At 34.3% G+C, this 26468-nt stretch overlaps 1 protein-coding gene and 1 non-coding gene across 5 annotated transcripts in view; both read left to right on the top strand.

Moving 5' to 3' along the window:
* Window positions 1–26468, top strand: part of ACAP2 (ArfGAP with coiled-coil, ankyrin repeat and PH domains 2) — a 159343-nt gene that overhangs the window by 96727 nt on the left and 36148 nt on the right. The window contains exons 8-15 of one of the 4 annotated variants that reach the window (XM_044252040.1): window positions 206–301; window positions 7535–7609; window positions 9775–9786; window positions 14591–14703; window positions 19214–19234; window positions 22607–22658; window positions 24186–24286; window positions 24862–24967. In XM_044252040.1, coding sequence (XP_044107975.1) covers window positions 206–301; window positions 7535–7609; window positions 9775–9786; window positions 14591–14703; window positions 19214–19234; window positions 22607–22658; window positions 24186–24286; window positions 24862–24967 — 576 coding nt within the window. The remainder of the gene's footprint in view (window positions 1–205; window positions 302–7534; window positions 7610–9774; window positions 9787–14590; window positions 14704–19213; window positions 19235–22606; window positions 22659–24185; window positions 24287–24861; window positions 24968–26468) is intronic. The other 3 variants (XM_044252041.1, XM_044252042.1, XM_044252043.1) reach the window with 3 other exon arrangements.
* LOC122910844 lies at window positions 8732–8897 on the top strand. Its single transcript, XR_006385279.1, has one exon. It is a non-coding gene; the product is annotated as a U1 spliceosomal RNA (small nuclear RNA).

The raw sequence follows: 26468 nt of genomic DNA, 5'->3' as shown, positions 1-26468 counted from the left end.
TTTCTTTTAAATATAACTTATTCTTGCTTCACAAATATTTCTGAAATACTCTTAAGAAAAATGACTTAATTTTAAATAGGTTTGATATTTTGGGTTCTAATGGAATAATTTTTAAACATTAGATAAGATTAAGATTTTTAAAAATTTTGGAATATTTATCTAAGAATTGATTTTAAAATGCTAAACTTTTTTTTTCTCTTATCAGATGTTATCTTTTATGTATGCCCATTTGGCCTTCTTCCATCAAGGGTATGATCTATTTAGTGAACTTGGGCCCTACATGAAGGATCTTGGTGCACAGGTAATATTGTACTGTATTGCTTGATTCTGTTTTATACATTGATATCTGTATCTTTTTTTCATTGAGATATAATATTGCATTAATTCAGGTGTATAAAATAATTTGAGATATATGTGTATATATTTTTAAAGATTTTATTTATTTATTTGTCAGAGAGAGAGAGCATAAGCAGGCAGAGTGGCAGGCAGACGCAGAGGGAGAGCAGACTCCCTGTTGAACAAGGAGCCCGATGTGGGCCCTGGGATCATGACCTATGCCAAAGGCAGCTGCTTAACCGACTGAGACACCCAGGCATCCCGAGATATCTGTGTGTCTTAGTACACACACACATATTTATAGTCAAATGACCAACTCAGAAGTCTAGTAAATATTTATTACTCCATATAGTTAAACATTCTTTTTCTTCTCTTCAGAACTTTTAAGATACACTGTTGAGGGGCGCCTCGGTGGCTCAGCGGGTTAAGGCCTGTGCCTTTGGCTCAGGTCATGATCCCAGGGTCCTGGGATTGAGCCCCACATCAGGCTCTCTGCTTGGCGGGGAGCCTGCTTCCCCCTCGTCTCTCTTCCTGCCTCTCTGCCTACTTGTGATCTCTGTCTATCAGATAAATAAATAAATAAATAAATAAAATCTATTAAAAAAAATATATATATATATACTGATGAGTAACTTCCAAATATATGATACAGTAGTGTTAACTATAGTCACCATGCTGTACATTACATTCCCAGGAGTTATTTATTTTATAACTGTTTCGAAATTTGTACCTTGTGTTGACCCCTTTTACCCATTTTGTCTCACTCATCCCCCACCTCTGGCAAATTCTAGTCTGTTCTCTATATCTATGAATTTGATTTTTTTTTTTTTTTTTCAGATTTCACATGTGAGTGAAATCATGTGGTATTTGTCCTTCTCTGCTTGGCTTATTTCACTTAGCATAATGCCTTCAGAGTCCATCTATGTTGTTGCAAATGGCAAGATTTCCTTTGCTTTTTAAATGGCTGAATAATAGCTCCTTATGTGTATATACACCATATTTTCTTATCTGTTCATTTTTTGACGCTTAGGTTGTTCTTGTATCTTGGCTATTATAAATAATGCAGTTAACATGGGGATGTGGATATCTTTTCAAATCAGTGTCTTTGTTTACGTTGAACATATGTAGAAGGGGCATTTTGGAACATATGGTAGTTCTGTTTTTAGTTTTTTAAGGAATCTCCATATTGTTTTCCATTGTGGCTGCACCAATTTATATTCCCACCACTGGTGCACTTTTCTCCACATCCTCACCAACACTTGTGATTTCTCATCTTTTTGATGACAGGCATTCTGACAGGTAATACCTTGTTGTGGTTTTAATTAGCATTTTCCTGAGGATTAGTGATGTTGAGCACCTTTTCATGTACCTTTTGGCTACCCGTTTTTCACATTTGGAGAAATGTCTTTTCAGATCCTCTGCCCATTTTTAAAACAAAATGTTTGGATGTTTTGTTTTGTTTTGTTGTTTGCTTTGAAGTTGTACGAGTTTTTTTTTTTTTTTTTAGAGATTTTATTTATTTATTTGACAGACCGAGATCACAAGTAGGCAGAGAGGCAGGCAGAGGCGGGGTGGGGGGGAAGCAGGCTCCCCGCTAAGCAGAAAGCCCTACACGGGGCTTGATCCCAGGACCCTGAGATCATGACCTGAGCCAAAGGCAGAGGCTTTAACCCACTGAGCCACCCAGGCACCCCATAAAGTTGTACGAGTTCTTTATATGGTATCTGATACATGATTTGCAAATATTTTCTGCCATTTGGTGGGTTGCCTTTTCATTTTGTCGATTGTTTCCATTGCAGAAGTTTTTTGGTTTGATATGGTCCCACTTATTTATTTTTGGTTTTGTTGCCTTTGTTCTGATGTCTGTACTTTTATTTATTTATTTATTTTTAAAGATTTTATTTATTTATTTGACAGAGAGAGATCACAAGTAGACAGAGAGGCAGAGAGAGATAGAGGGAAGCAGGCTCCCTGCTGAGCAGAGAGACTGATGCAGGACTCAATCCCAGGACCCCGAGATCATGACCTGAGCCGAAGGCAGCGGCTTAACCCACTGAGCCACCCAGGCACCCTGATGTCTGTACTTTTAAAGAAGTTTAGCATGTTGGGAAAAAGAAAGAAATTTAGAATATTGGGGAATTTGCCATTTCATTTATTTAATGAAGAAGTTTGATGCTGTGGAATATTTATGTGTAGGTTAAATGTGTAACCAAAAAGAAGATTGAAGTTTAAAAATATGTCATAGATAGTATATGAGGGTGTTGAAAGGAAAACTTAAAAACAAAGGGTCTGTTTTATAGTACACATAGCTGGATTTATTTTTTCATTTCTTATATTTGGATAAATGAAAGTCCTACTGATTTTTCATTTGAGTTATACTCTTTTTTTATTTTCTACAAAATGTATATTTTGCTATTTTGAATAATAAAACTTTAGAATTTTAAGCGTATGGAACTCTTGGTATCTTTTTTATTTTTTATATATATGCACATACGTGAATTATACATATATCACAGTATTATATAGAAAGTTCATTATATTCAGATTATTTTTGATAACTGAGAAGAACTTTATATTAGATTTGTTCTGGGATATTCTTTTTTGTTGATTGGTGAGCTTTTTGGATTTAATGATACCAATTTTTAGGTGATTACCCCCCCCACCCCGTATAGGTTCATATTACCTTTTGAGGACAGGGGATTAAGGTTGAAAAATAGAGTTTAAGGAAATGAGGAAAAAGGTAAGACTGTAAGAGAAGTGCATTCATTGGCCAAAAGTAAATTTGGTGCATACACATGTGTGTACATGTGTGTGCTTGTTGGGATGGTGTGCAGGGCATATGCCATGAGTTACAGAGATACTGTTCCCTGACTCTGTAGAACCAAATCTATTAGAGGAGACCAACAAGTCACCAGACTATTACTCTGTGTGATCAGTGTTCTGTCTGGGTATATAAAATGAGAACTTGCTTGTTGGTGTGCGATACAAGGAAACCTTGAAATATTAGTAGCGTCAACAAGATGAAATTCTTGTTTTATTTTATTTTTTATTTTATTTCTCTACATAAAGTCAAAGGCATGGTATTATGGTCACTTGGTTTGCAGGGATGCAGGCTTACATTTTTTATTCTACCTCATGGTTCAGAGTGGCTGATCAAGCTTTAGTCACCATACCCACATTCTTGCTGACAGGAAAGAGGAAAGGAGAAAGGTGCATTCTCTTTATGGATGTCTCCTGGAATTTATAGAGTCCACTTCTGTGTACATCCCAGTGTCATACTGGCTGCAGGAAAAGCTGGGAATTAAAAACTTAATGCCAGATAAGCATGTGACCTACAAGAATTTGAGTACTGTCTTGTTAAGAAAGAGAGAATGGTTATTAGGGGATAGCTGGCTGTCTTTACCATATAGCAGAGTTTCAAATGTAATTTGAGAGTTAAATGTAATTTATAAACAAATGAATTAGATTGTAGTTGAGTAGTTTAAATAACTTCATACTTTAGACATTTATTAATTTTGGTTTTACAGTTTTCCCCTCTCAGTTCTCACATAATTTTTCAGGTCCTTGAAAGTCATCTAAGCTCTGGTGCCTGTTGGAAAATATAGCCTGGTTGGAGGTGGCCAGTTCAGATATCCTTTCAGTAATTCAGTTATGAGATAACTGGATCTGGAACTAGGAACATGGCAATAGAGATAGAAACAAATAGACTTGAGGGATATTTAAGGAATAGCCAATTTGAAGGTAGAGGGACATGATGATTTGAAGTTTAAATACGTTAAATTTTGATGATAGGACATCTAAATGGGTGTATCTGGAGGCTCCCCCCAAATGAGGTTAAAGGAGTCAATAGCATATAATTATTATTATTATTATTTTTTAAGATTTTATTTATTTTATTTGACAGAGAGATCACAAGTAGGCAGAGAGGCAGGCAGAGACAGAGGGGGAAGCAGGCTCCCCGCCGAGCAGAGGGCCCAATGCGGGGCTTGATCCCAGGACACCGAGACCATGATCCGAGCCGAAGGCAGCGGCTCAATCCATTGAGACACCCAGGCCCCCGATAGCATATAATTATTAATTGTAACCACAAGAATGGGTGAATTGACTCAAGGAGAGTTAATAGGTATCCCAAAATCATTTTAGTGTTTCCAAAGCTATTTTTGAAAAATGAGTGCTGGAATGGTATGCTTAAAGATTTTCATTTTGTAAGTTAATAGCAAAGGCCACTAGTATAGAGTAAAAAGAGAATCTGGCTTCAAACAGGGCCCTAAGAATGACATAGTTTTAAGAGGTGGTTAGGTAAGAGGATCTTCATTAAAACACAGATGAGAGAGGAGGTGGAAAACTGGGAGATGGTGTTACCATGGGCCAAGGAGAGTGTTTCAAAAAGGAGAGGATAATTATCAATACAAATATTGGAAAGAAGGTGCAGTAAACCAAGGACTGAAAACTACATATTGGGTTTAGCAGCAAGAAGATTATTTACCTTTGTGAGAGCAGAGGGTGTGAGTGGCAGAAGCTAAACTATAATGGGTAGATAAATACGAAATAGACCAGTGAAGAACAGGGAAGATTTTTCCAGAAGTTGTGTTACGAAGGAAAAAGAGGGCTAGAGAGGAGTATGAGTTGTAGGAAGGCTTTATTTAAGGTAGTATGATTTGCACAAATATACAAGCAGATGGAAATGGGAGAAATTAAAAAGTGGAGAGAGAAGTGATGATGTCTGATATGGTAGGAGTAGAGAGGATTCTAAACACAGGAGACTAGGGCACCTGGCTCGTTATAGGTACCTGCACTAATAGAAGCATGGGCCATATTGTGCTATGCTCCATATTCTTCCTGATACAGTCCCAGTATGTAGGAGACCAGTCTGTCAGTCTTCACATCTCCTCAGTTTGTACTCTCCCCAACCCTCCACCATCTTTAGACATTTTTTTCTTTATACTTTTGCCCCAACAGAGAGAAGTGAATTTTCGCTCTTTTCTGCTATAATAGTAGTGAGGTGGGATGTAGGAGAGGAATTTACTACCAGTCCAGCAGGCAGAAAACCAGCACTTGCATTGCAGTACTAGTGTAGAAGGTACATGCACACAAGTTTATAAATATTAGTTGAATCTTGGGGTCTGCCTTGTACCTTACTTCAATCTGAATGGATAAATAATACTTATATGCCATTCAATTAAAGGATATAAACTCATGATATAATGGTTACTGCACTCATTCAGTATAAGAAAATCCTGAGGGCATTTTCCTAGTGCAGCATGTATGAGCATTACCCATTAAATCAATGTTACATGTCACTAAGGCACATATGCATTGGATCTTCAAGGGTAGTAGTGTAGTTGCCATCTAAATCAAATATTTATAATAGTGCTACATTTGTTTCAGGGTGTTTTCTTTTGGTTCTTTATTAATATTCAGTGATAACTAAGATTCTGTGGCCAATTGTATACCTGCAACTAATATTATACTATGTGCTAAGTATCTAGGATTTAAATAAAACCTTAATTTTTTTTTAAATTTATTTACTTGGGGCAGAGAGAGAGAGCACAAGCAGGGGGAGAGGAGAGGGAGAAGCAGATTCCCTGCAGAGCAGGGAGCCTGATATGGGATTTGATCCCAGGACCCTGGGATCATGACCTGAGCTGAAGGAATCATGACCTGAGCCTTAACCAACTGAGCCACACAGGTGCTCCTAAAAATTTTTTTTTATTAAGGAAAAAAAATTCTGAGGCCCAAATTATTCTCTGGTAGGGAAAAAAAACACCATCATTTGTAATAGAGAGTAAATAAAGGACCAAATGGTATTTTTACAGAGGCTTTTTAAAATTTTGTTTTGTAAAGAATAGCAATGAAAACATTTATTCATTTAATACTTTATCTTTCTCATTATTCCTGTTGATATTTATATTTAAAGCATTTTTTCATTTATGGGGTGCCTGGGTGGCTCAGTGGGTTAAAGCTCAGGTCATGATCCCAGGGTCCTGGGATCGAGCCCCATGTCAGGCTTTCTGCTCTGCCAGGAGCCTGCTTCCTCCTCTCTCTCTGCCTGCCTCTTGCCTACTTGTGATTTCTCTCTCTCTGTCAAATAAATAAAATCTTAAAAAAAAATTAAAAAATTTTTTTTTCATTTATCCCACATTAATCAGATAAAATGACATGCATCATAGTCTAGAAGAGTAGATTCATATAATTTATAACCAATTGTTTGTTATTCCAGCAAAGAGTAGTTCAAGGAGCCAGGGCATTTGTCATAGTATTGGGAAATCATCTTTTCTGTTGGAAAGGAACAAGAAAGAAATGAGAGTTATGATTTCATAAGTTTTTTGAGCTTTTAAAACAGAAGCTTAAACAATGGCAATTTTATACCCTGGCCTTACGAATGATTACTAGTATTACTTTTAAAAAATTTGTATTTTATTTTATTTTTAAAAGATTTTGTTTATTTATTTGACAGACAGAGATCACAAGTAGGCAGAGAGGCAGGCAGAGAGAGAGGGGGAAGCAGGCTCCCCACTGAGCAGAGTGCCAGATGCGGGGCTGAATCCCAGGACCCTGGGATCATGACCTGAGCTGAAGGCAGAGGCTTTAACCCACTGAGCCACCCAGGCACCCCTAAAAAATTTTATTATTTAGCTCTCTCTTAATCTGGTGAGTTGTTGTTTTTGTTTTTTGCCTTTTAGATTTGATTATAACATTAAGAAGCCAACTTGAAAACATGAAGCATTTTGAGTGAGTGATTGGAAGTGTCTGTTCTGTTGAACTTAGGAGAGCTGGCCCCACACTAGTGTAGCTGCTACTTTTTGCTATTTGGGGAGAAAGTCACCAGGGTATCTTCTTTCTGCCTTTGATTCTGACTACTGAAATTGCAGGAGTCAGCAGGCAACTTATGCTAGAGTTCTCTTCCTTATTCTAGGAGTTCATTTTATCACTGTTGTGCCCTTGACAAGGCCTCCTGTCATGTTTGCTTGGCACTACAACTGTTCTTAGAAATGTTTTTCCTGGAGGAGTTATAGACCTTCTTAAAAAGGATTTCATAGCAGAGGAAAAAGAACTTCCATTTTAAAGTTGTAGTCAAAATGCCTTTTTAAGTAAACTTACATTGGCTGACTTACTAAGAGTATGTTTTAAAAAATGATCATACCTTTTCTTCTTTAATTTTTAAGTTGGCTAATTTTCTCCCTTATTGCCTTTATAGCTGGATCGACTGGTTGTGGATGCAGCAAAGGAGAAAAGAGAGATGGAGCAAAAACATTCTACCATTCAACAAAAGGTACTTGACAGGAAAAGTTAAAGGAGAGTAATTCCCATTTTATAGAATTATTCAATTACTGGTTTTAGCAAGATACTATTGTGTTGGAATAAATCCTTTAAGTTGCTGTAGTAATTGAACTTGGTAGATAAATTCCTCCTTTTTTTGTGAAAAGTAAAATATTTTTTAGATGATCAGGCAGTATTTGAAAGCCATTTTTTTTTTAAGATTTTATTTATTTATTTGACAGAGATCACAAGTAGGTAGAGAGGCAGGCAGAGAGAGGGGGGCGGGACGCAGGTTCCATGCTGAGCAGAGAGCCCAATGCAGGGCTCAATCCCAGGACCCTAAGATCAGGACCTGAGCTGAAGGCAGAGGCTTTAACCCACTGAGCCACCCAGGCGCCCGAAAGCCATGTTTTTTAACCACTTTGCAAAAACTTTAATCTCAAAAGATTTAAAAAAAAAAGATTATTTATTTTTTATTTGAGAGAGAGGGGGAGAGAAAGAGCATGAGCAGAGGGAAGGAACAGAGAGAGAGGGAGAAGCAGACTCCCTACTGAGCAGGGCTCCATCCCAGTACCACAAGATTATGACCTGAGCCAAAGGCAGATGCTTAACTAACTGAGCCACACAGGCACCCCAATCTCATAGGATCTTAGCTAATTTACAAATGGCCCTTAGACTCTAAACTGCCATTTAAAGTTTCAGTTAGGATATCACCAAACCCTGTAAAGCCTGTGAGTAAGAGGGGGTAGGGTTTGGGTTGGGGGGCGGGCAAGCACAGGGGGTGGTGGAGAACATCTTTGCATCAATGTGGTTGTGTAGTATAGTGGACTTAACAGCTATAGTTACTCTAAGGCAGCCCTTGACCTCTCTCATGTGATAATGGCATTTTACGTGCATTTCTTGTTAATATGCCTAAGCTTAGCTAAACAATTTGAAAAATGTATTTTTAAAATGAAAATTTAATCTGACACATTTTTATTTTTGTGTGTGAAGAGCTTTGAATACAACTAACGTGGAACTCAACCTAATAATATTTTGTCTTACATATTTAGTGATATTTTTGTGTGGTAATCTGAAAATAAAAGGAGATAATTGGAGGTTGAATCTAATAAAAGTATGGGACAAGATGTCTTCTGTACTTACCTGGCAGGGGAAGAGATATCATGATTACAAAAGTGGTTTTCCCAGGGTGAGGCTCATCCATTGACTCCAAATGTGCTGACTCTTAGAATTTCCCCAAATGTGGGAAACTTGACTGCATAATGGGTAATAGTGGGGCACCTTATTCATGTGTTCCCCTAAAAAAAAAAAAGATGCCTTCTAGCATTGCATTAAGAAATCTGTTCCTGTGGTATTGACCGGTCAGATCAACTTTCATTATGGTTTTTTTAGAATTTAAAATACCGGTGAACTAGCCTGGCATAAAAGATGCCAGTAGAAAAAAATTCAAGTGAAGTCAGTAATACAAGTAAGGAAAATGTTATTGGTGGTGGGCTATTAATATTCAAAGAGAAACATTATTTATTAAGGGAAAGATTTTCTACTGGATCATCTTTAATTTAGTTATTTCCAGTTATAGTTAGGTAAGACTAACTCCCTGTTTTGTTTTGTTTAAAGTTAAAGTTAGGGTGCCTGGGTGGCTCAGTGGGTTAAGCCGCTGCCTTCGGCTCAGGTCATGATCTCAGGGTCCTGGGCTCAAGTCCCACATCGGCTTTCTGCTCAGAAGGGAGCCTGCTTTCCTTCCTCTCTCTCTGCCTGCCTCTCTGCCTACTTGTGATCTCTCTCTGTCAAATAAATAAATAAAAATCTTAAAAAAAAAAATAAAAAATAAAGTTAAAGTTAGACTCATTTTTGGTTGGGTGACTCATGTTAATGACATTACCATGGAAAGATTGTTAAAAATTGGGACCAATCATTTCTAATTAAAATGAGAGATCGTGGTATTTTTAGAAACTTGTGACTGTTTGCTTAAAATGAATTAATGAATATTATGTATCTTTTAATGTCTTTCCCTGTTGTATATACAGCTCAGTGTTTTACTGAAGATCCAAAAGTAGTAGATTATTAAATCTAAGATTAACTTACTTGATTTTAAATAATAGTCAGTTACTGCTGTATAGAAAGTAATGCTATTTTTGCCTTTTTTTTTTTTTTTTTGCCCTTAAATGCTGACACAAGGCTGCATTACAGGTAAAAAAAAAAAAAAGGAAAAAAAAAAAGAAAAGAAAATGTTTTGGTCACATAAAAATTAAGGGAAAGTATGTCTAATGTACCTAATGTAATTATTTACATTTTTCATGAATTGAAATTGATCAACTAAAGAAACAATGATGCTATGCACACTCATGTACATGCCTTTTGGATATGTGTATATATTTTTGGTAGATTTATATCTAGGAGTAAAACTGCTGGTTCAGAAGGTATATATATGTTCAGTATTAGTAGATAATGCTAAATTACGTTTCAGAATGCTATTACCATTCCTGATAGAAAGCACTGTGTGTGATTCTCAGTGTTCCTTGCCACCTGATGGTATTGTGAGAGTTTTTAATTTTTGCTAACTTTGGTGGGTAGATACTGATATCTCTTTGTAGTTTTAATTTATGCTTTAGTTACTAATGAGCTCAAGTACCTTTCCTTCTGCCTTTTGGTCATTTGGATATCCTGTTTGTCAAATGTCTGCTAGTTTTTCTTCCATTTTTCCATCAGGTTGCCTAACTGTTGATAAGATTCTTCATATCATCTGGATATAAGCCTTTTTGGGGGATATATATGTTTTTAATTTTCATGTAGTTTTTTTTTTTTAAGATTTTATTTATTTATTTGACAGATAGAGATCACAAGTAGGCAGAGAGGCAGGCAGAGAGTGGAGGAAGCAGGCTCCCTGCTGAGCAGAGAGCCTGATGTGGGGCCTGAGCTCAGGACCCGGGACCCTGAGATCAGGACCTGAGCTGAAGGCAGAGGCTTTAACTCACTGAGCCACCCAGGCGCCCCATTTTTTTTTTTTTTAATGTCTTATGTGTTTGGTACTTTTTGTGTCTTGTTTAATAAGTCCTTCTTATCCCAAGATCATGAAGATGTATCTCCTGTATAATCTTTTGAGTATTTATAGATTTACCTTTTCATGTTTAGACCTTAAATCCATCTGTAATTGGGTGATTGTGTATGGTGTGAGCTAGAGATTCAGTTTCCTTGTATTCTTATACTGGTATCTAGATGACTCAGAATCAGTTACCAAAAAATGTGTTCTTTCCCTACTACTCTTTTATACCTTCTGATTTACATCATGTTTGCATACATGTGAAGTCTGTTTCAGACTTTCAGTTCTTTTCATTGGCCTTTTGTCTTAATTGTGCCAATACTATGCTGCTTTAATTATTTTAGCTTTATAGTGTATCTTGATATATGACAAAGCAAAGCCTCTTAGGTTCTCTGCTTCAAAAGTGAATTGCCTAAAATTTCCATTCTTATATAAATTTCAGGAGCAGACTTTTAGGTTGCATACAAATAGCTTTTGGGATTTTGATTGATTTCATTGGATCTGTGAATCAATATGGGGAAGAATTGTTATCTTTATTTTACAATGTCTTCTAATCTAAGAGCTTGAAATATTTATTTCTTCTTTAAGGTACTTTATAAGCTTGATATTTTCTTCTACATCTTTTGTTAAACTTATTCCTAGATAGCTATATTGCAAATGCTATTGTAAATGTTGTCTTTTAAAATTTTCTTCTCTGTTTACTTTTATTTACTTTTTTTTTAAGATTTTATTTATTTATTTGACAGAGAGAGAGAGAGACAGGAAGAGAGGGAACACAAGCAGGGGGAGTGGGAGAGGGAGAAGCAGGCTTCCTGTTGAGCAGGGAGCTGATGCAGGGCTCGATCCCAGGACATTGGGATCATGACCTGAGCCGAAGGCAGATGCTTAACCAACTGAGCCACCCAGGCCCCCTTCACTGTTTACTTTTAATACATATTAGGGTAAAATTGATTTTTCTATATTAACTTTGAAACCAGTTTTTTTGTTGTGCTCTCTTTAATGCTAATTTATCTCTGGATTCTTTTGGATTTTTTTTTTTTAAGATTTTATTTATTTATTTGACAGAAATCACAAGTAGGCAGGAGAGGCAGGCAGAGAGAGAGGAGGAAACAGGCTCCCTGCAGAGCAGAGATCCTGATGTGGGGCTTGATCCCAGGACCCTGGGATCATGACCTGAGCTGAAGGCAGAGGCTTTAACCCGCTGAGCCACCCAGGCGCCCCTTTTTGGATGTTTTTTGTACAAACTCATAACATCTGCAAATAATAGTTTCTTCCTTTCTGATTCCAATTCTTTCCTTACTTCTTATTTATTTTGCTGGCTAGGACTTCTTCTTCTTTTTTTAAAAAAGATTTTATTTATTTATTTGACGGAGAGATAGCACAAGTAGGCAGAGCAGCAGGGAGAGGGAGAAGCAGGCTCTCTGCTGAGTAGGGAGACTGATGCGGGGCTCGCTCGGAACATGACCTGAGCCAAAGGCAGCTGCTTAACTGACTGAGCCACCCAGGTGTCCCTAGGACTTCTAACATAATCTTGAAGTGATAATGGTCGTTCTTGTCTTGGTTACAATTTCAGAAGGGAAAGCTTCTGTTAAATTCTCTTATTGGCTATCTTAGTCTTGCCTTCTTGTATTGGTTACAATTTCAGAAGGGAAAGCTTCTGTTAAATTCTCTTTATTGGCTTTCTTAGTCTTGCCTTCTCTTCCCTGGGCCTCCCACAAAAAAGCTTCAAATTCTGATGAGGGAAATGCCCTTAAGGTGAAATCTGGCTTCTTTCATCTGCTTACCTGTTCAAGCCTCCTACTTTCACTTAATCTTTGGCCTTTGCGTATTCCTTCCTGATTTGTCAGCTATCAATATATTTAAATTATAATATATATTTTAGGCATTGTTTCTACTTTCATTATAAAATCATATAATCTGTCACATTTTAAATACTATATTAATTGATACTAACAATAAATTAAAGACTTAATCTATTTCAGGAAATGTAGTTGAAAATTAGAAAAATACTTATAAATGCACTGTACTTCAAGGAGGTTATATTTTAATGTTTTAAGTAGAATCAGAGTAATTAAAAAGCTTCCAGTGTTATAAATGAAACCTTTAGAATTTTGTACTCAGTTAAATCAATTGGTTACATAATCCTGTGTGCATAATTAAATAAATTACAGCTTCAAATAAATTTTAATTGAGGGAATTAAAGTTTTCCTGATTTGTTTTTTAAAGAAAAAGCAGGATAAAGTGTAGCAATTCGTTTATAAATTCTGTTTCATTTGATTATTTTGGATTAGCATGTTTTTTATGGTTAAATTTAGAGAGCTGTCGGCCGAGTTTTTGTTTTTAATAAATTTTGTTTTTCTGAATTTAGTCTGTTTCCATATTCCATCTTTGTAGACTCTTAGATTTGGAAGGCCCCTAGGTGGATTCTCACTCTGCCTCCCCTCTAGGGGAGGACCCTCACATCCCAGCATTCTTGGCAGATGGTCATGTAGCTTCTGCCAAAATCTTTCTCAAGACAGAGTTTGCTATTCTCTAAAAGGATAATATTCTAACTTTGATTATTGGCCCAGAAGTAATTTTGAAAGTTCTGCGACTGATTTTTAGAGTTTTAAAATTGGAAATAGCCGTAGTCTTTCAGTTTGTACAAATTATTTTGTAAGTTCATCAATAAATATTTTATTTTTTATTTTTTAAATTTATTTATTTGAGAGAGAGACAGCATGAGAGAGAGTATGAGTTGGTGGGGAGGCCCAGAGTGGGGGGAAGAAGCAGAAGCAGACTCCCTGTTGAGCTGGGAGCCCAGTGTGGGCTCCATCCCAGGACCCTGGGATCATGACCTGAGCTGAAGGCAGAAGCTTAACCAACTGAGTCATCCAGGTGCCCCAAGATTTTATATTTTTTTTAAATTTTAAAAATTATTTTTATTATTATTTTTAAAAAGATTTTATTTATTTATTTGACAGAGAGAAAGAGAGACCCCAAGTAGGCAGAGAAGCAAGCAGAAGAGGAGGGGGAAGCAGGCTCCCTGCTGAGCAGAGAGCCCAATGCGGGGCTCGATCCCAGGATCCTGGGATCATGACCTGAGCCGAAGGCAGAGGCTTAACCCACTGAGCCACCCAGGCGCCCCGATTTTTCATTTATTTATCTATCTATTTATTTAAAGATTTTTATTTATTTGTTAGAGAGAGATACAGAGCGCAAGCACAGGCAGACAGAGTGGCAGGTTAGAGGCAGAGGGAGAAGCAGGCACCCTGCAGAGCAAGGAGCCCGATGAGGGACTCGATCCCAGGACACTGGGATCATGACCTGAGCCGATGGCAGCCGCTCAACCAACTGAGCCACCCAGGCGTCCCAGGTTTTTTATTTTTAAATGATCTCTACACCCAACATGGGGCTCTACCTCACTACCTTGAGATCAAGAGTTGCATGTTCTACCAACTTAAAAAACTACCATAATAGTAATATACTCAGAGAATAGTAGTAGATTTAAGTAATCCCAATTTAAATATATCTATATTCCTTCTTTGTTAGCACACACATCATAATATAATATTAGGGTGAAATGGAAACATTTTAAACATAGCATGCATAGTATTTATTTGCTCCTTTTGTCTATTTGTATACATAATATTTTGTGCCTTTAATCACTGTGCATATAACATTGTTTTCTCTTTCAGAATATATTCTATGTAATCATCTGTGCTTTAATATTGTCATTATAATAATTATTGTATAACAAGACATTGAATTGAAATACTGTAATATGTTGAAGCATTCTTCTATTATCTAACATTTAGGTCTCCTCTTTTCTTATGAATATTGTTAATACAGCTGTTTTAATGCAGAGCTTTTCTGTTTAATACAAAGCTTTTTCTGTCTTGAGCTGTTTCCCTACAATAAATTTTTTGTGTAGGGGACTTAATCAAATCATATGAACTTTTTTATTTTGTTTAGGATTTCTCCAGTGATGATTCTAAGTTAGAATATAATGTAGATGCTGCAAATGGCATTGTTATGGAAGGATATCTGTTCAAACGAGCCAGCAATGCCTTCAAAACTTGGAACAGGTAATATATTTCAAATACTAGTCTTGATCTTGCCATGTTGTTTCTGACCTTCGCTGTGATTTGACAGCTCTTTCATAATTCTTTAAATTCACAGTCCATAATAATTTTCTTGAACTCAGTCCATTGATAGCACTAATTCTAAAGGGTAAAATTAAGCAAATATAAACCAGGAGGCAAGATTTTTTTTTTCCCCTTTGGGTTCCTTCTCTGTGTGATGTTTATGTACATTTTAATTTAGTGTTTGCTTATGAGCTTTTAAGCTACGTGATTGTGGTCTTTTGATCTTTGCAATAACTTTAACCATGACTTTTAGGAAATGAGATTATTTTTATATGTGAAGTGTCTGTAGCAGTTGGTGCTCCTTTATTCTAAACTTGATGGCTACCAAAAATGTTGCTTTTTGTTGTTGTTAAACTAATTTTTACAAAGTATTAATCATATAAATGTCTTTTTATATAAATATAAAAAGTATTTTATTATGCTTTCCTGTGTATTAATACAAAATAAAATAATTTCAGACAATACAGCATAAAAAAAGATTGTGTTGGATCAGGATCATCTTTCCAAATAGTAGTGATTAGTCTTTTATTTAAGGATGCCTCTGTTTTTGCAAAAACAACAACAACAACAACAACAACAACAACAACAACAAAGTAGTTAGAATAATTTTGTAGTAATTGGAGTAACATTGGGTTCTGGTGAATTGATTTACATTATTGGTTGAATGTGTATGTTTCATTTGCTTCTTGAACAAGACATGAATTCACTTAATGATAGATAAGATTGTTGTTTTTTTTTAAAATGGACATTAGCAAAATAAATAGAATTTTCTTGGTAAATTTAATTTAGTATATATGTTTTTGTTGATTTAAATGGAAACTGTATGCTTGAATGTTTAATGTATTAAAATGGATTCCTAGTGCACTTATTTTGATTTCTTGGTGATGAGATTATATGGAACATTCACTGGTATTTTCAAATGTCAGTGATTTATTGAGCATTTCCCTAGTATTTGATATTTCCAGATACTTAAGTCTATGAGGTGTTTTTTATTTGATATAATTTTTCTTTACATGAGGATGAATATAAATAGAAAGTGATTATATTTGATATTAAACCTCTTTGAGTTATGTAGAACTTATGAAATAATGAAGGAATACAGAAGGATCAATTAAGGTGGTCTGGGTAGAGTAGTGTTTTTTACCGTTGTAAAATGAAAATGAAAAATTAAAATTCTGTTTTCTAAGCTGTTTAAATTAAGACAGTTTTAACTTTTTCCTGGCAAATTTCCACGGCCAGAATAGGAAATTAAAATAAAACAATAGTGTGTCACTTTTTATAATAAATAAAGATTTGTCAACCAGTACAGTTTCATGAGGTAATGTTAGAATTGAATTTTAACCTTCAGATTTCAAAACAACCTACTTAAAGTTTAACACAGTGAAAATACAGTAAATCCATAGAAACTATACCATTATGTTAAGAAGAAATGAAAGATCTTCCCTGGACTACTCCAATGAGAAATGATCTCAGACTTCAAAATGAAGCACAGTAAGTGTTAGTGGAAAATTGCATTGCCATTTAGGGCAATAGGAGAAAATTAATTCTGATTTAAACATGGACCTTTTGTTTTTTATTACTTGTTTCATGAATTCTATTAATTGGCATAGATAATAAAATGTAACTAAAAGCAAGTAGGGAATAACTATTACATTCTCAGTTGTAGATATGTTACCTTCATTTTTTTAAAAGATTTTATTTATTTGTTTGACAGAGAGAGAGAGAGCACGCACAAGCCGGGGGAGCAGCAAAGGGAGGGAGAGAAGCAGACTCCCCGCTGAGCAGGGAGCCGTATGTGGGGCTCCATCCCAGGACCCTGGGATCATGACTTGAGCTGAAGGCAGATGCTTAACAACTGAGCCACCCAGGCGCCTCTCTTACCTTCCATTTGTAAAGTGGAAAGACAGTGCCTTTGGAAATGAGGCTGCTTTTTAAAGGAGATGCCAACTAATTGTAGTGGATGACAGTTACTCATTAGAATCATGGATCATATTTCAATGCCCTGATTTTTAGTAAAGAAATGAAGGTGCAGAGAGATGGTTGCTCTTTGAAGGTCACACAGCTGATCTGTGACAATACCGAGGCCTAGAACCTGTCATTTTTTTTTTTTTAACTTGCTATGGAAATTCCATATAAATTTTTGCTTTGATAAAGCAGAATATGTCAAATATTTAAAAAAATCTTAAGAACTATTAAAAGAATAGTTCTCCTAGACTATTTACATTTTCATATGCCTTTAAAAAGAATGTTTTCATGAAAATACCAGTAAAAAGCAGACTTCTAAGGAATATAGTATATAAACATTGTATAGTAGTCTTTTCACAGAAAACAAAAGTCAAAAGCTTATAACAAAAGTTTTAGATATTTTCTAGGTTATAGGTCTGTAATGGTGAAAGGGAGAAAAAAAATCTGTTAAATGTTATTTAGAATTTTTTTTCTGCTTTTCAACTTAAAACTTCAGAATGTAACCTAAAATTCTTATATGACGTTTATAAAAAATCTAATCTCAGGAAATACTTGCAAATACCTTCCCTTTACCTATATATGACTGTAGAATCTGCCCTTCTTCTCTAATTAGTTTTCTATCCAGCTTGATTTCATATATTTGATTAGACTTCAAATGAAAGATATATTTGTGATATTTGTACCTCACCTTTAAAAATCTAGAATCCCAACTCTGCAAGCATAAAGATTTTTCTGCCTACTGTTTAAGTATCTTCTTTAGATTGTCCGTAGTTTAGTTTTAGGGAACACATTTTGTTGTCACTGTAAGGTACCAATCCTATGATGACAAATTCACCATTATCTATAGTTTGATGGAGTGGTGGCATGTAATATTTTCAAAGCCAACATTTATTTATTTTTTTGTTTTTATTTCATTTCCAATTAACATAGAGCACAATACTAGTTTCAGGTATAGAGTTTAGTGATCCAGCACTTAAAAGTGCTGGGCTCACCACAAGTGCCCTCCTTAATCCCCATCACCCGTTTAAACCAACTTTTAGAAAAGACTTACTTCCTGAGAGAAATGTGATTTTTTTTTTTAAAGATTTTATTTATTTATTTGACAGACCGAGATCACAAGTAGGCAGAGAAGAGATAGGCAGAGAGAGGGGAGGAAGCAGGCTCCCTGCTGAGCAGAGAGCCCGATGTGGGGCTCAATCCCAGGACCCTGAGATCCTGACCTGAGCCAAAGGCAGAGGCTTTAATCCACTGATCCACCCAGGTGCCCCAGAAATGTGAATTTGATTAGGAATTCCCAGGTAGTTTAAAAACCGGTCCCTGGGCTTCATAAAATCTAAGCATCATTCTCTAATTTGAATTTTAACAAAAGAGATCATATTTTGTGTGATGTGATTGAAAGAATGTAAGGAGTGAGACACTTTATGTTTTATGTGAATTGTTGAATTTGTCTCTTGGTTTCAGATTTCTAGTTTGTAGTGTCTCAGGATTTTTATATGTCTATAATACATGTTTTTCTGAAAACACATGAGATCTACCAAAATTATCTTTCCATATCAGGTCATTTTCTCAATGTGGCAACTTCACCTCAGGCTCAAATCAAGGCCAGATGGATTGATTATTCATACCTATATATATATATTTGTACCTATATACATATATATGAATGAATAAGGAAAATAATTAAGTGATTAGATTATTTAGTAGTAAACTGGTTAAATGAATAAATAAGCTGAATTATTACATGCTATAGTCAGATTGTGTTGAAGTAGAAAATATAACTAAAAGCCTAAAATGAATTGTACAGTTTCTTAAAGTATTATATATGCTGCTAGCTCAGATACAAATTTTGTTTTTATTGGCTTTTTGTTTTAAAATAAGTGTATGATAGATTAAAGATATTCTGCTTATGTGTGGCCTTTGTCTGCTGTCATGATGAAAAGGGGGAGAGCAGGTAGGAGGTAGGTTTATTTGCCTAATAATACTTTATAATCTTTGAAATTCTTAATTAGTGATCCTACTTTCCTTATGAAGAGTTTCATTTGTTTCAGCTTTATGAAGATATATCTGTAGTGATTATTGCCCTTAATTTTGTAGGAGCAACTTACTAAAATGAGAAGTACTATATTTTATAGCTATCACCACAGAGGGAGAAAATAATAGTAGAGGTATGCCCAAGTGTGCCAAGTCCTACCAGAACTTTTTATGGCATAATAATTGAAGAACATTTTTGAATATTTCTAAAATATTAGCATTTCAGATTCCTAAGAGTTAGAGTTGTGTAAATGCATACATGTATATATTTGAGAGCAAAATACAACAGATATTTTTTGACTCTTTTGTTAGGTTTGAGCTTAAGCTTGTTTCTTTAATTCTTGCTTTATTTTCATATCATGCTAGTCCTTTGCTTATTTTGCACATTTGCGTTTTCATTCTTTTACCACCTTTCCTTTATGTTTTAATCCTGCCCCATTTTTTCACATGACAGGAAAAAGCCCGATCATATCAGGTACCAAATGGCTTCCTTCCCCTCATTTCTGCCTTACTCCAGTTTCCTCTTTGGCACGAGAAAGCTCATAATTAACCTGCATTTCATTTGGATTACTTGCAATGGATATAATGTCTCATGTTTTAAATTGGAAAGAAAATATACATATTTCATTTGAAGAATGGAATTATCTTTTCATTGCCAATTGCCTCAATATGTTTTAATTGATATATTTTAATATATCAATTTTAATTTGATACATTTATAGTAACTCAGAGATATAGATGAGTAAGTAATATGAATGCCTTTGTATCTTTTTTATTTTTTTGAGGAAAATACGCCAGTAAACATTTTTCAAAATTTTAAACAGTAACTAGGAATTAGCGCCTTTGCTAATAATCATATTAGTTTTATTGAAAATACAAATTATCATTTCCTAGAGGTTTTTAAAAAAATATTTTGGTCTTTTTTTCTTGGGACAAATTTAATTGAATTTGAGAGATAGTAGTGTACATGCTGAAGCTTTTAATTTTGTTAAATGTTCACATACTTGGCACATACATGAATTTCATTTTTATAGTTTTAGTGAGAAATCTAAGATTTAGAAGTTTGACTTTTACATTTTATTTGTGGTTTCAAGTACCATTCTAGGACTAATGATTAAATATGAAAAAAGACACTTGATTTATTTTTTTAATACATTTTTTTCCTTTACTCCCACCATGTTTTGTTATCCTGAAGCTCTCATAGGTATTTAAATATCAATAATATCTAACTGTTTAGGAATTTAGAATTTTGGCCTAAAATCTTTATTGAGTTATTTCACTTTGGGATAGATATAAAGTGGTGTATTATTTTTCTTAATGAACCAAGAAATTTTGCTGTTTAAAAACAGTCTTTTTATATTTTGGCTTTGTGGTCAGTTTCTGTAGGATATAGTGTAGTAATCAGCTCAGTGCTTTCTAAAGTTGGTCTTTTTGATTATTTAATTATCTTAAAAAAATGTTTTTTAAAGTTCATTTAAGTAATTTCTACACCTAACGTGGGACTTGAATTCATGACCCCAAGATAGATAGCTGCACACTCCTCCTCTGGCTCCCCTCCTGAACCAGCCAGGTGCCCTTATTGTTTTTTAAAGTAGCTCCAAAATACAAGTAGCGTGAGCGTGAAATAAGTAACTTATCCTATACATCATAGGCTATGAACCATCTCATTTTTTCCTTTTATTAGAAATGTTAATAATAGCTAGTATTATCCCATAGGAGCATTTTAAAAAATTACATTCCATCTTACTCATCCAATTAAAGTTTTGATCAATGTAAATGAGTGTAGTTGACTCTTTTTTCTTTATTTTAATGGCAGAGGAGGGGAGACAGTGTCATATAATATACAGATTTTAGTAATTGAAAATTTTTTTTCTGTGTAGGATTTATTATGATTTTCTTCCTTAGGAAATGTCAGAATTAAGACGAATTTATAGTGTCTTCCCTGAGTGTACAAAAAAGTGATTATGTGAGAGAGTCACCCAGAAGCAGATAGATGGTAGGGAAACTGGGTTTCAGAAATGTATTGGGATTCAGAAACGTATATGATCTATAAAGTTAATAATCAGAGGAAATGCTCTCTGACCAAAAAAAAAAAAAATTTTTTTTATGTGGTGTTTTTAAAATTATTTTTCGAGGTTATTATCCTAAGATGCAGCAATTCAATAGAAATTTATTTTTTAAAGATCCCAGAAACATGAAAAGTTTACACGGTTATGTGGGTGTTTTCTATTGTGCAATAAAACTATAGTTTTTCATAGAATTATGTATGATTACTATACTGTAAAACATAAGAGTTGTTATTAGTATAGTTCACTCTATTTCAAATGATTTAAAAAAAACCATTTTGATCAGTATCAGAGATTGTTTCCATTGCATGTCATCCCATGTGGCAGGGCTGCACCATTTTGTTTGTTTATAGGTATTTCCTTTAACATTTCTAACCAACTATGTGTCCCAAAGCAAAGAAACCCAGAAGTTCTTCCTTTTCTAGCCTTCCTCTTGATGATTTGTATTAGAGGCAAGTCACTTGGTTTTATCTAGATGCTTATTTAACACATCTCTATTTTAATGGTAAAGGTGATACCGTTTGAAGTAGCAAGAAAACCTAACAGTCTGTCTAGCTTAAAACAGAAAAGCATCTAATAATTTTCACAGCTGTGGAGAATTAACTTAATTTTTTAAAATAGAAATCTAAGTATGTCTAAATACATTTTCTAGTGCTTTGTATTAGTCAATGAAAAGGTAGAATCTCTATCTGCTAATAGATTAATAACTAATGTTTACAATAGAAATCATCTCACGTGAAACTAATTTTAAAATAATGACTGAAATAGTTTTACCTTTCATGCTTGATGAGAATTTTTGCTTCTTTTTATGAATGGCTTTTGGCTGTTAATTTTTTTTTGTAAGTCTTTAGCTTCTTTTACTGTTTTAATAAATAAGAATTAGTAAATATGTCATACATAGGTTAGCTTTTTCTTCTAAAACAGATTGCAAGTAAATTGTTTGCCTAATAATTTATAAGAACAAGCAGAACAATATAAATAGGTGAATCATTTTTAGTAATAACTTTTATTCTGCTTATAAGTATTTTATATTAAAGTGAAGTCAAGTGAATTGGCGATTATCTCTTACTTGATATCAGTTCTAAAATGATTTAATTTCCTGTTTTGCTTAACAAATCAAACACTTGCTGAATTAGCTGTGCAAAGGTTGTAGACAAAGCACCATTTAGTTCAGTGTTTTGCTGTATACAAATGGATCGTGGATCGTCTTTTAAAACATAAGTTTATTTCTACTTTATAATTGAAGCAATTATTTTGGGGGAAAGATTTTTAGTTATTTTTGAGTAACCTCAAAAAACTAATTTTTACTTTTTTCTTTTTACTTTTTGGTCTTTTTTTCTTGGGACAAATTTAATTGAATTTGAGAGATAGTAGTGTACATGCTGAAGCTTTTAATTTTGTTAAATATCAATATTTAAATATTGCTTTATTATAAATATTGCTACTCAAAAGGGTGCCTTTTGAGTAGTATTGGCGCACCAATTATTTGGTGATAGTGTAAAGGATAACAGCTGTTGTTAGGATATAAATTTCTGACGGAAAATGAATCAAAATACAGTAACTTTATTTTCCTAGTCTGTGGTTTTAAAACTGTTTAAAATTATTGTTTACTTTCAGTAGTTATCTCATTGACATTAGTCCATATAAAATGAAACAAAACAGTGCACTTCTCAAAACATAATTATTATGAACTGATTTTCTAGTACTTTCCCAAATATTTCATTTCTAACAACTGACCTAAATTATGTCTATGAGAACTTAATCTGTTTTTATTTATTTAGACGCTGGTTTTCAATACAGAACAATCAGTTGGTTTACCAGAAAAAGTTTAAGGTAGGTATTTTTTTAATTAAATGAAAACCCAGTGAGTCCCCCATTTCAGTTCTCTGTTCATCTTGATAAAGCACTGAAGTTTTTAAATGCTCGTGTATGCAAAATTATTTTATTAATTTTATGTTTAGGCATGTATAAGAGGACTCAAAAGTGGAAAGTATTAACCTTTGATTCTTAAAATAAGCAGAGTGTTTTTGAATCCTGAATTCTTAACTCCTGGTTTTAAGACAGGTGTTTCTGTGTCCCAGGATTATTACTTTCATTTCTTTATTTTCTTTGGCCAGTGTGTGACAGGAACAATACTGCCATTCCACGGTATTTTTTTGTTTTTTGTTTTTTTTCGACAGTAAATTTTGAGACTGAAGGAAAGGGTGCCTTTTGAGAAACATAACGTTAGGGCAAAGGTGATAAATGTGGAAATGTGAAATATGATAGTAAAATTTAAGCTTGAAGTAATTTAAATAGAAACCTCTAAATTTGTTAATGCTGTTTTTATACATCTCTTTTCCTGAACCTTTTTTTAAGGTTGAGGAATTTTTATTTATCGGAAAGACGTACCATGATTACATGGCACCTGAGAATGTTAAAAATAATTAGGGAAAAAACCCCTTAGTTAATAGGTGATTTTTACCTAGTTAGTCTTTGTGAATGACGTAGTCAACTGTACATTTATTTATTTTTAAAATATTTATTTGAGAGACAAAGATAGTGACAGAGATAGTAAGAGAAAGCAGGAGTAGGAGGAAAGAGAGAAGCAGGGGCTTTGCTGAACCTGATCAGGACTTCAGTCAAGCTGAAAACAGATGCTTAACCCACTGAGCCACCCAGGCGCCCCTCAGCTGTCCATTTCAAATGCTCACTTTGCTCTTGAGATAAATCTGAAGTTTTATTTGCTTGTTTGGGTGCTAACAGGCTTATTCCATACAAGTCCTTTGATCTAACTCAGTTCATGGTTTCTTCTGCTCTGATAAACTTGGTTTTGAGTTTATATTTTCATTTAGTACTAGAAAAATGATAGAAGCTTCCTCATTTTCTTAGGTATTTTTAAGAAGAATAGATAAGCTTATTTTTTTTTGTTGTTGTTATTTAAAACTTGATTCTTAAAGGTTTCTTTTTTAGAGGAAAGTAGATTTTATTATATATGTGTATGTGTGTGGGGGGTAACCAGGAGAGTAATGGATGTGAAAGAAAATGGAAGAAAATTAAAGTTAGTAGGAAGCTAATGTTTATTGAGCACTTATTAATTAATTGCCAAGTGTTAGACTAAGTTCTTTACATATACTTCCATTTAAGCCTTGTACAGCCATTTTATGAGACAGATAAAATTATGAACAGGACACAGTTACCTATATTATATCTATATAAGAGTTGATAACTCCTGTCTCTAATCCTAAATGAGATAAATATAAATCTTTAAAATTAGACCATTTATTCCAAGTGATATTTTAACGTATGTTATTATTGGTATTGGCAGTAGTATTTAAAAACTAAGTTGATAAACATGAGAGTTTTGTTTCCTTATTGTAGGATAACCCCACTGTGGTAGTGGAAGATCTCAGGCTCTGCACAGTGAAACACTGTGAAGATATAGAGCGACGCTTCTGTTTTGAAGTAGTCTCTCCAACAAAGTAAGTGGTTCTAAAGAATGAGAGTTGCTTTTAAGTTTCTATCATTTATTTTAAAGAACTTTTCAGAGTATAGAAACATTTGTGTTTTACTTGTGATTATGGTAGAGAGGGAAAAACGTGCTTTAAAAGTAAATTTAAAAATTAATGATTATAAGTATTACAGTGAGATATTTATGTAACTTCTACCCAATATCATTTTCTTTAAATTCTATAAAGATTATTGATATGGCCATATGAAAACTTTTTAGCTGTCTTGATTATGAACTGATGTCATATATCAGATCAATTTCTCTGATAACTATCATTTATATTTCTATCCAATAGAAAAAATTAGTGTTGGTAAATTAAAAAAAATTTTAATATTCAGGGATTTGTGATTTTTTTTCCTAATAGACAATTTATTTCATTTCTATTGATTTCTTCATGAACGTACTATGTCCTAAAGATAGTTGAAATAAAACATTTCAAAAGAAATTGCTTTTTATTAGAAAATTATTAAATAGCAAAGTAAACCTTGTTATTATTTGGAGGGGGATTAACTTAGTGTCTGAGAAAACAATGTTATTTCCTTTTAGAAGTTGTATGCTTCAGGCAGATTCTGAAAAGCTGCGCCAGGCATGGATTAAGGCTGTTCAGACCAGTATTGCTACTGCTTATAGAGAGAAGGGTGATGAATCAGAGGTTAGTAAACAATATTGTAATATGAAATGTTACATTTCCAAAAGTTCTTAATTTTAATTTCAACATTATGTGATCATACCAGTTTTTAATGAATGATGAATTTTGTAAATGAAAGAGGTTTTACTATGAAAATCTAGATTCAATTTATTTCTCTTTATCATTTTAATATATGTTTAATTCAGTATTTGAATATATATCCTAGACTATCATTAGGTATTCTAATGTAAGTATTTTTCCTAAAATATGTTATGTATTCTCATTAATAAAAATCAGTAAAAAAAATAAAAGACTAGTAATTAGTAAAAATCAAAAAAGGCAAGCTCAAATTGTCTCTGGTTGAAATCTTCATGGATAGGATAAGATGAATTGAATGTGGAGTCTTGCGTCATAGCCTGGGTTCAGCTTCCCAGTGATTTTACAGACTTTTGAGCAAGGCCATTAGTAAGCTTTGAGAAATGGAACTTAATAATTCCTCAAGTAACTTCTTGAAAATGAAACATTTGTGAGTCTGTGCATGTTTGGAAATGTCTTTATCCTCACATTTGTTTGATAGTTTGGTTGGGTTGGAGTTTCTAGATTAGAAATAATTATCCTTAAGAATTTAACAGCATTGTTTAGTTTCATCATTGCTGTTGGAGTCTTTCTTATTACTGACCTTTTTTTGTATTGCTCCTCTCCAATTTTCCTGTTTTCTTTTTCTGGAATTTCTGGACTGATTTTATGATTTTTAAATTTTCTATGTGTTTTTGCTCTGCTTTCTCTGAGATATTCTTTTTTTTTTTTTCCTAAAGATTTTATTTATTTATTTGACAGACAGAGATCACAAGTAGGCAGAGAGGCAGGCAGAGAGAGAGGAGGAAGCAGGCTCCCTGCCGAACAGAGAGCCTGATGCGGGGCTTGATCCCAGGACCCTGGGATCATGACCTGAACCGAAGGCAGAGGCTTTAACCCACTGAGCCACCCAGGCGCCCCTCTCTGAGATTTTCTCAGTTAATCTCCCAAACCTTTTATTGAATACTATAGTTTTGTTAACACATATTAAATTTCCAGGAGTTTTTTTGTTTGCTGAATGTTTATACATGTAAACCTGTTCTTTCTTCATGGATACAGCGTTAGAGCTATGGTTTTTAAACTTGGCTGCCTGTGACGATAACACAGGGATTTAAAACAAAATCCTGGGGGGAGGAGTCAAGATGGCGGAGAAGTAGCAGGCTGAGACTACTTCAGCTAGCAGGAGATCAGCTAGATAGCTTATCTAAAGATTGCAAACACCTGCAAATCCATCGGCAGATCAAAGAGAAGAAGAACAGCAATTCTAGAAACAGAAAAACAACCACTTTCTGAAAGGTAGGACTGGCGGAGAAGTGAATCCAAGGGGAAGTGAATCCAAAGCGACGGGAAGATAGACCCCGGGGGGAGGGGCCGGCTCCCGGCAAGCAGCGGAGCAACGGAGCACAAAATCAGGACTTTTAAAAGTCTGTTCCGCTGAGGGACATCGCTC

The sequence above is a fragment of the Neovison vison genome, chromosome 6, assembly GCF_020171115.1.
Source record: "Neovison vison isolate M4711 chromosome 6, ASM_NN_V1, whole genome shotgun sequence".
Taxonomy (NCBI): Eukaryota; Metazoa; Chordata; class Mammalia; order Carnivora; family Mustelidae; genus Neogale; species Neogale vison.
Note: the sequence above shows the minus strand (reverse complement) of the source record. Positions and strands in the feature narration are given on the sequence as shown.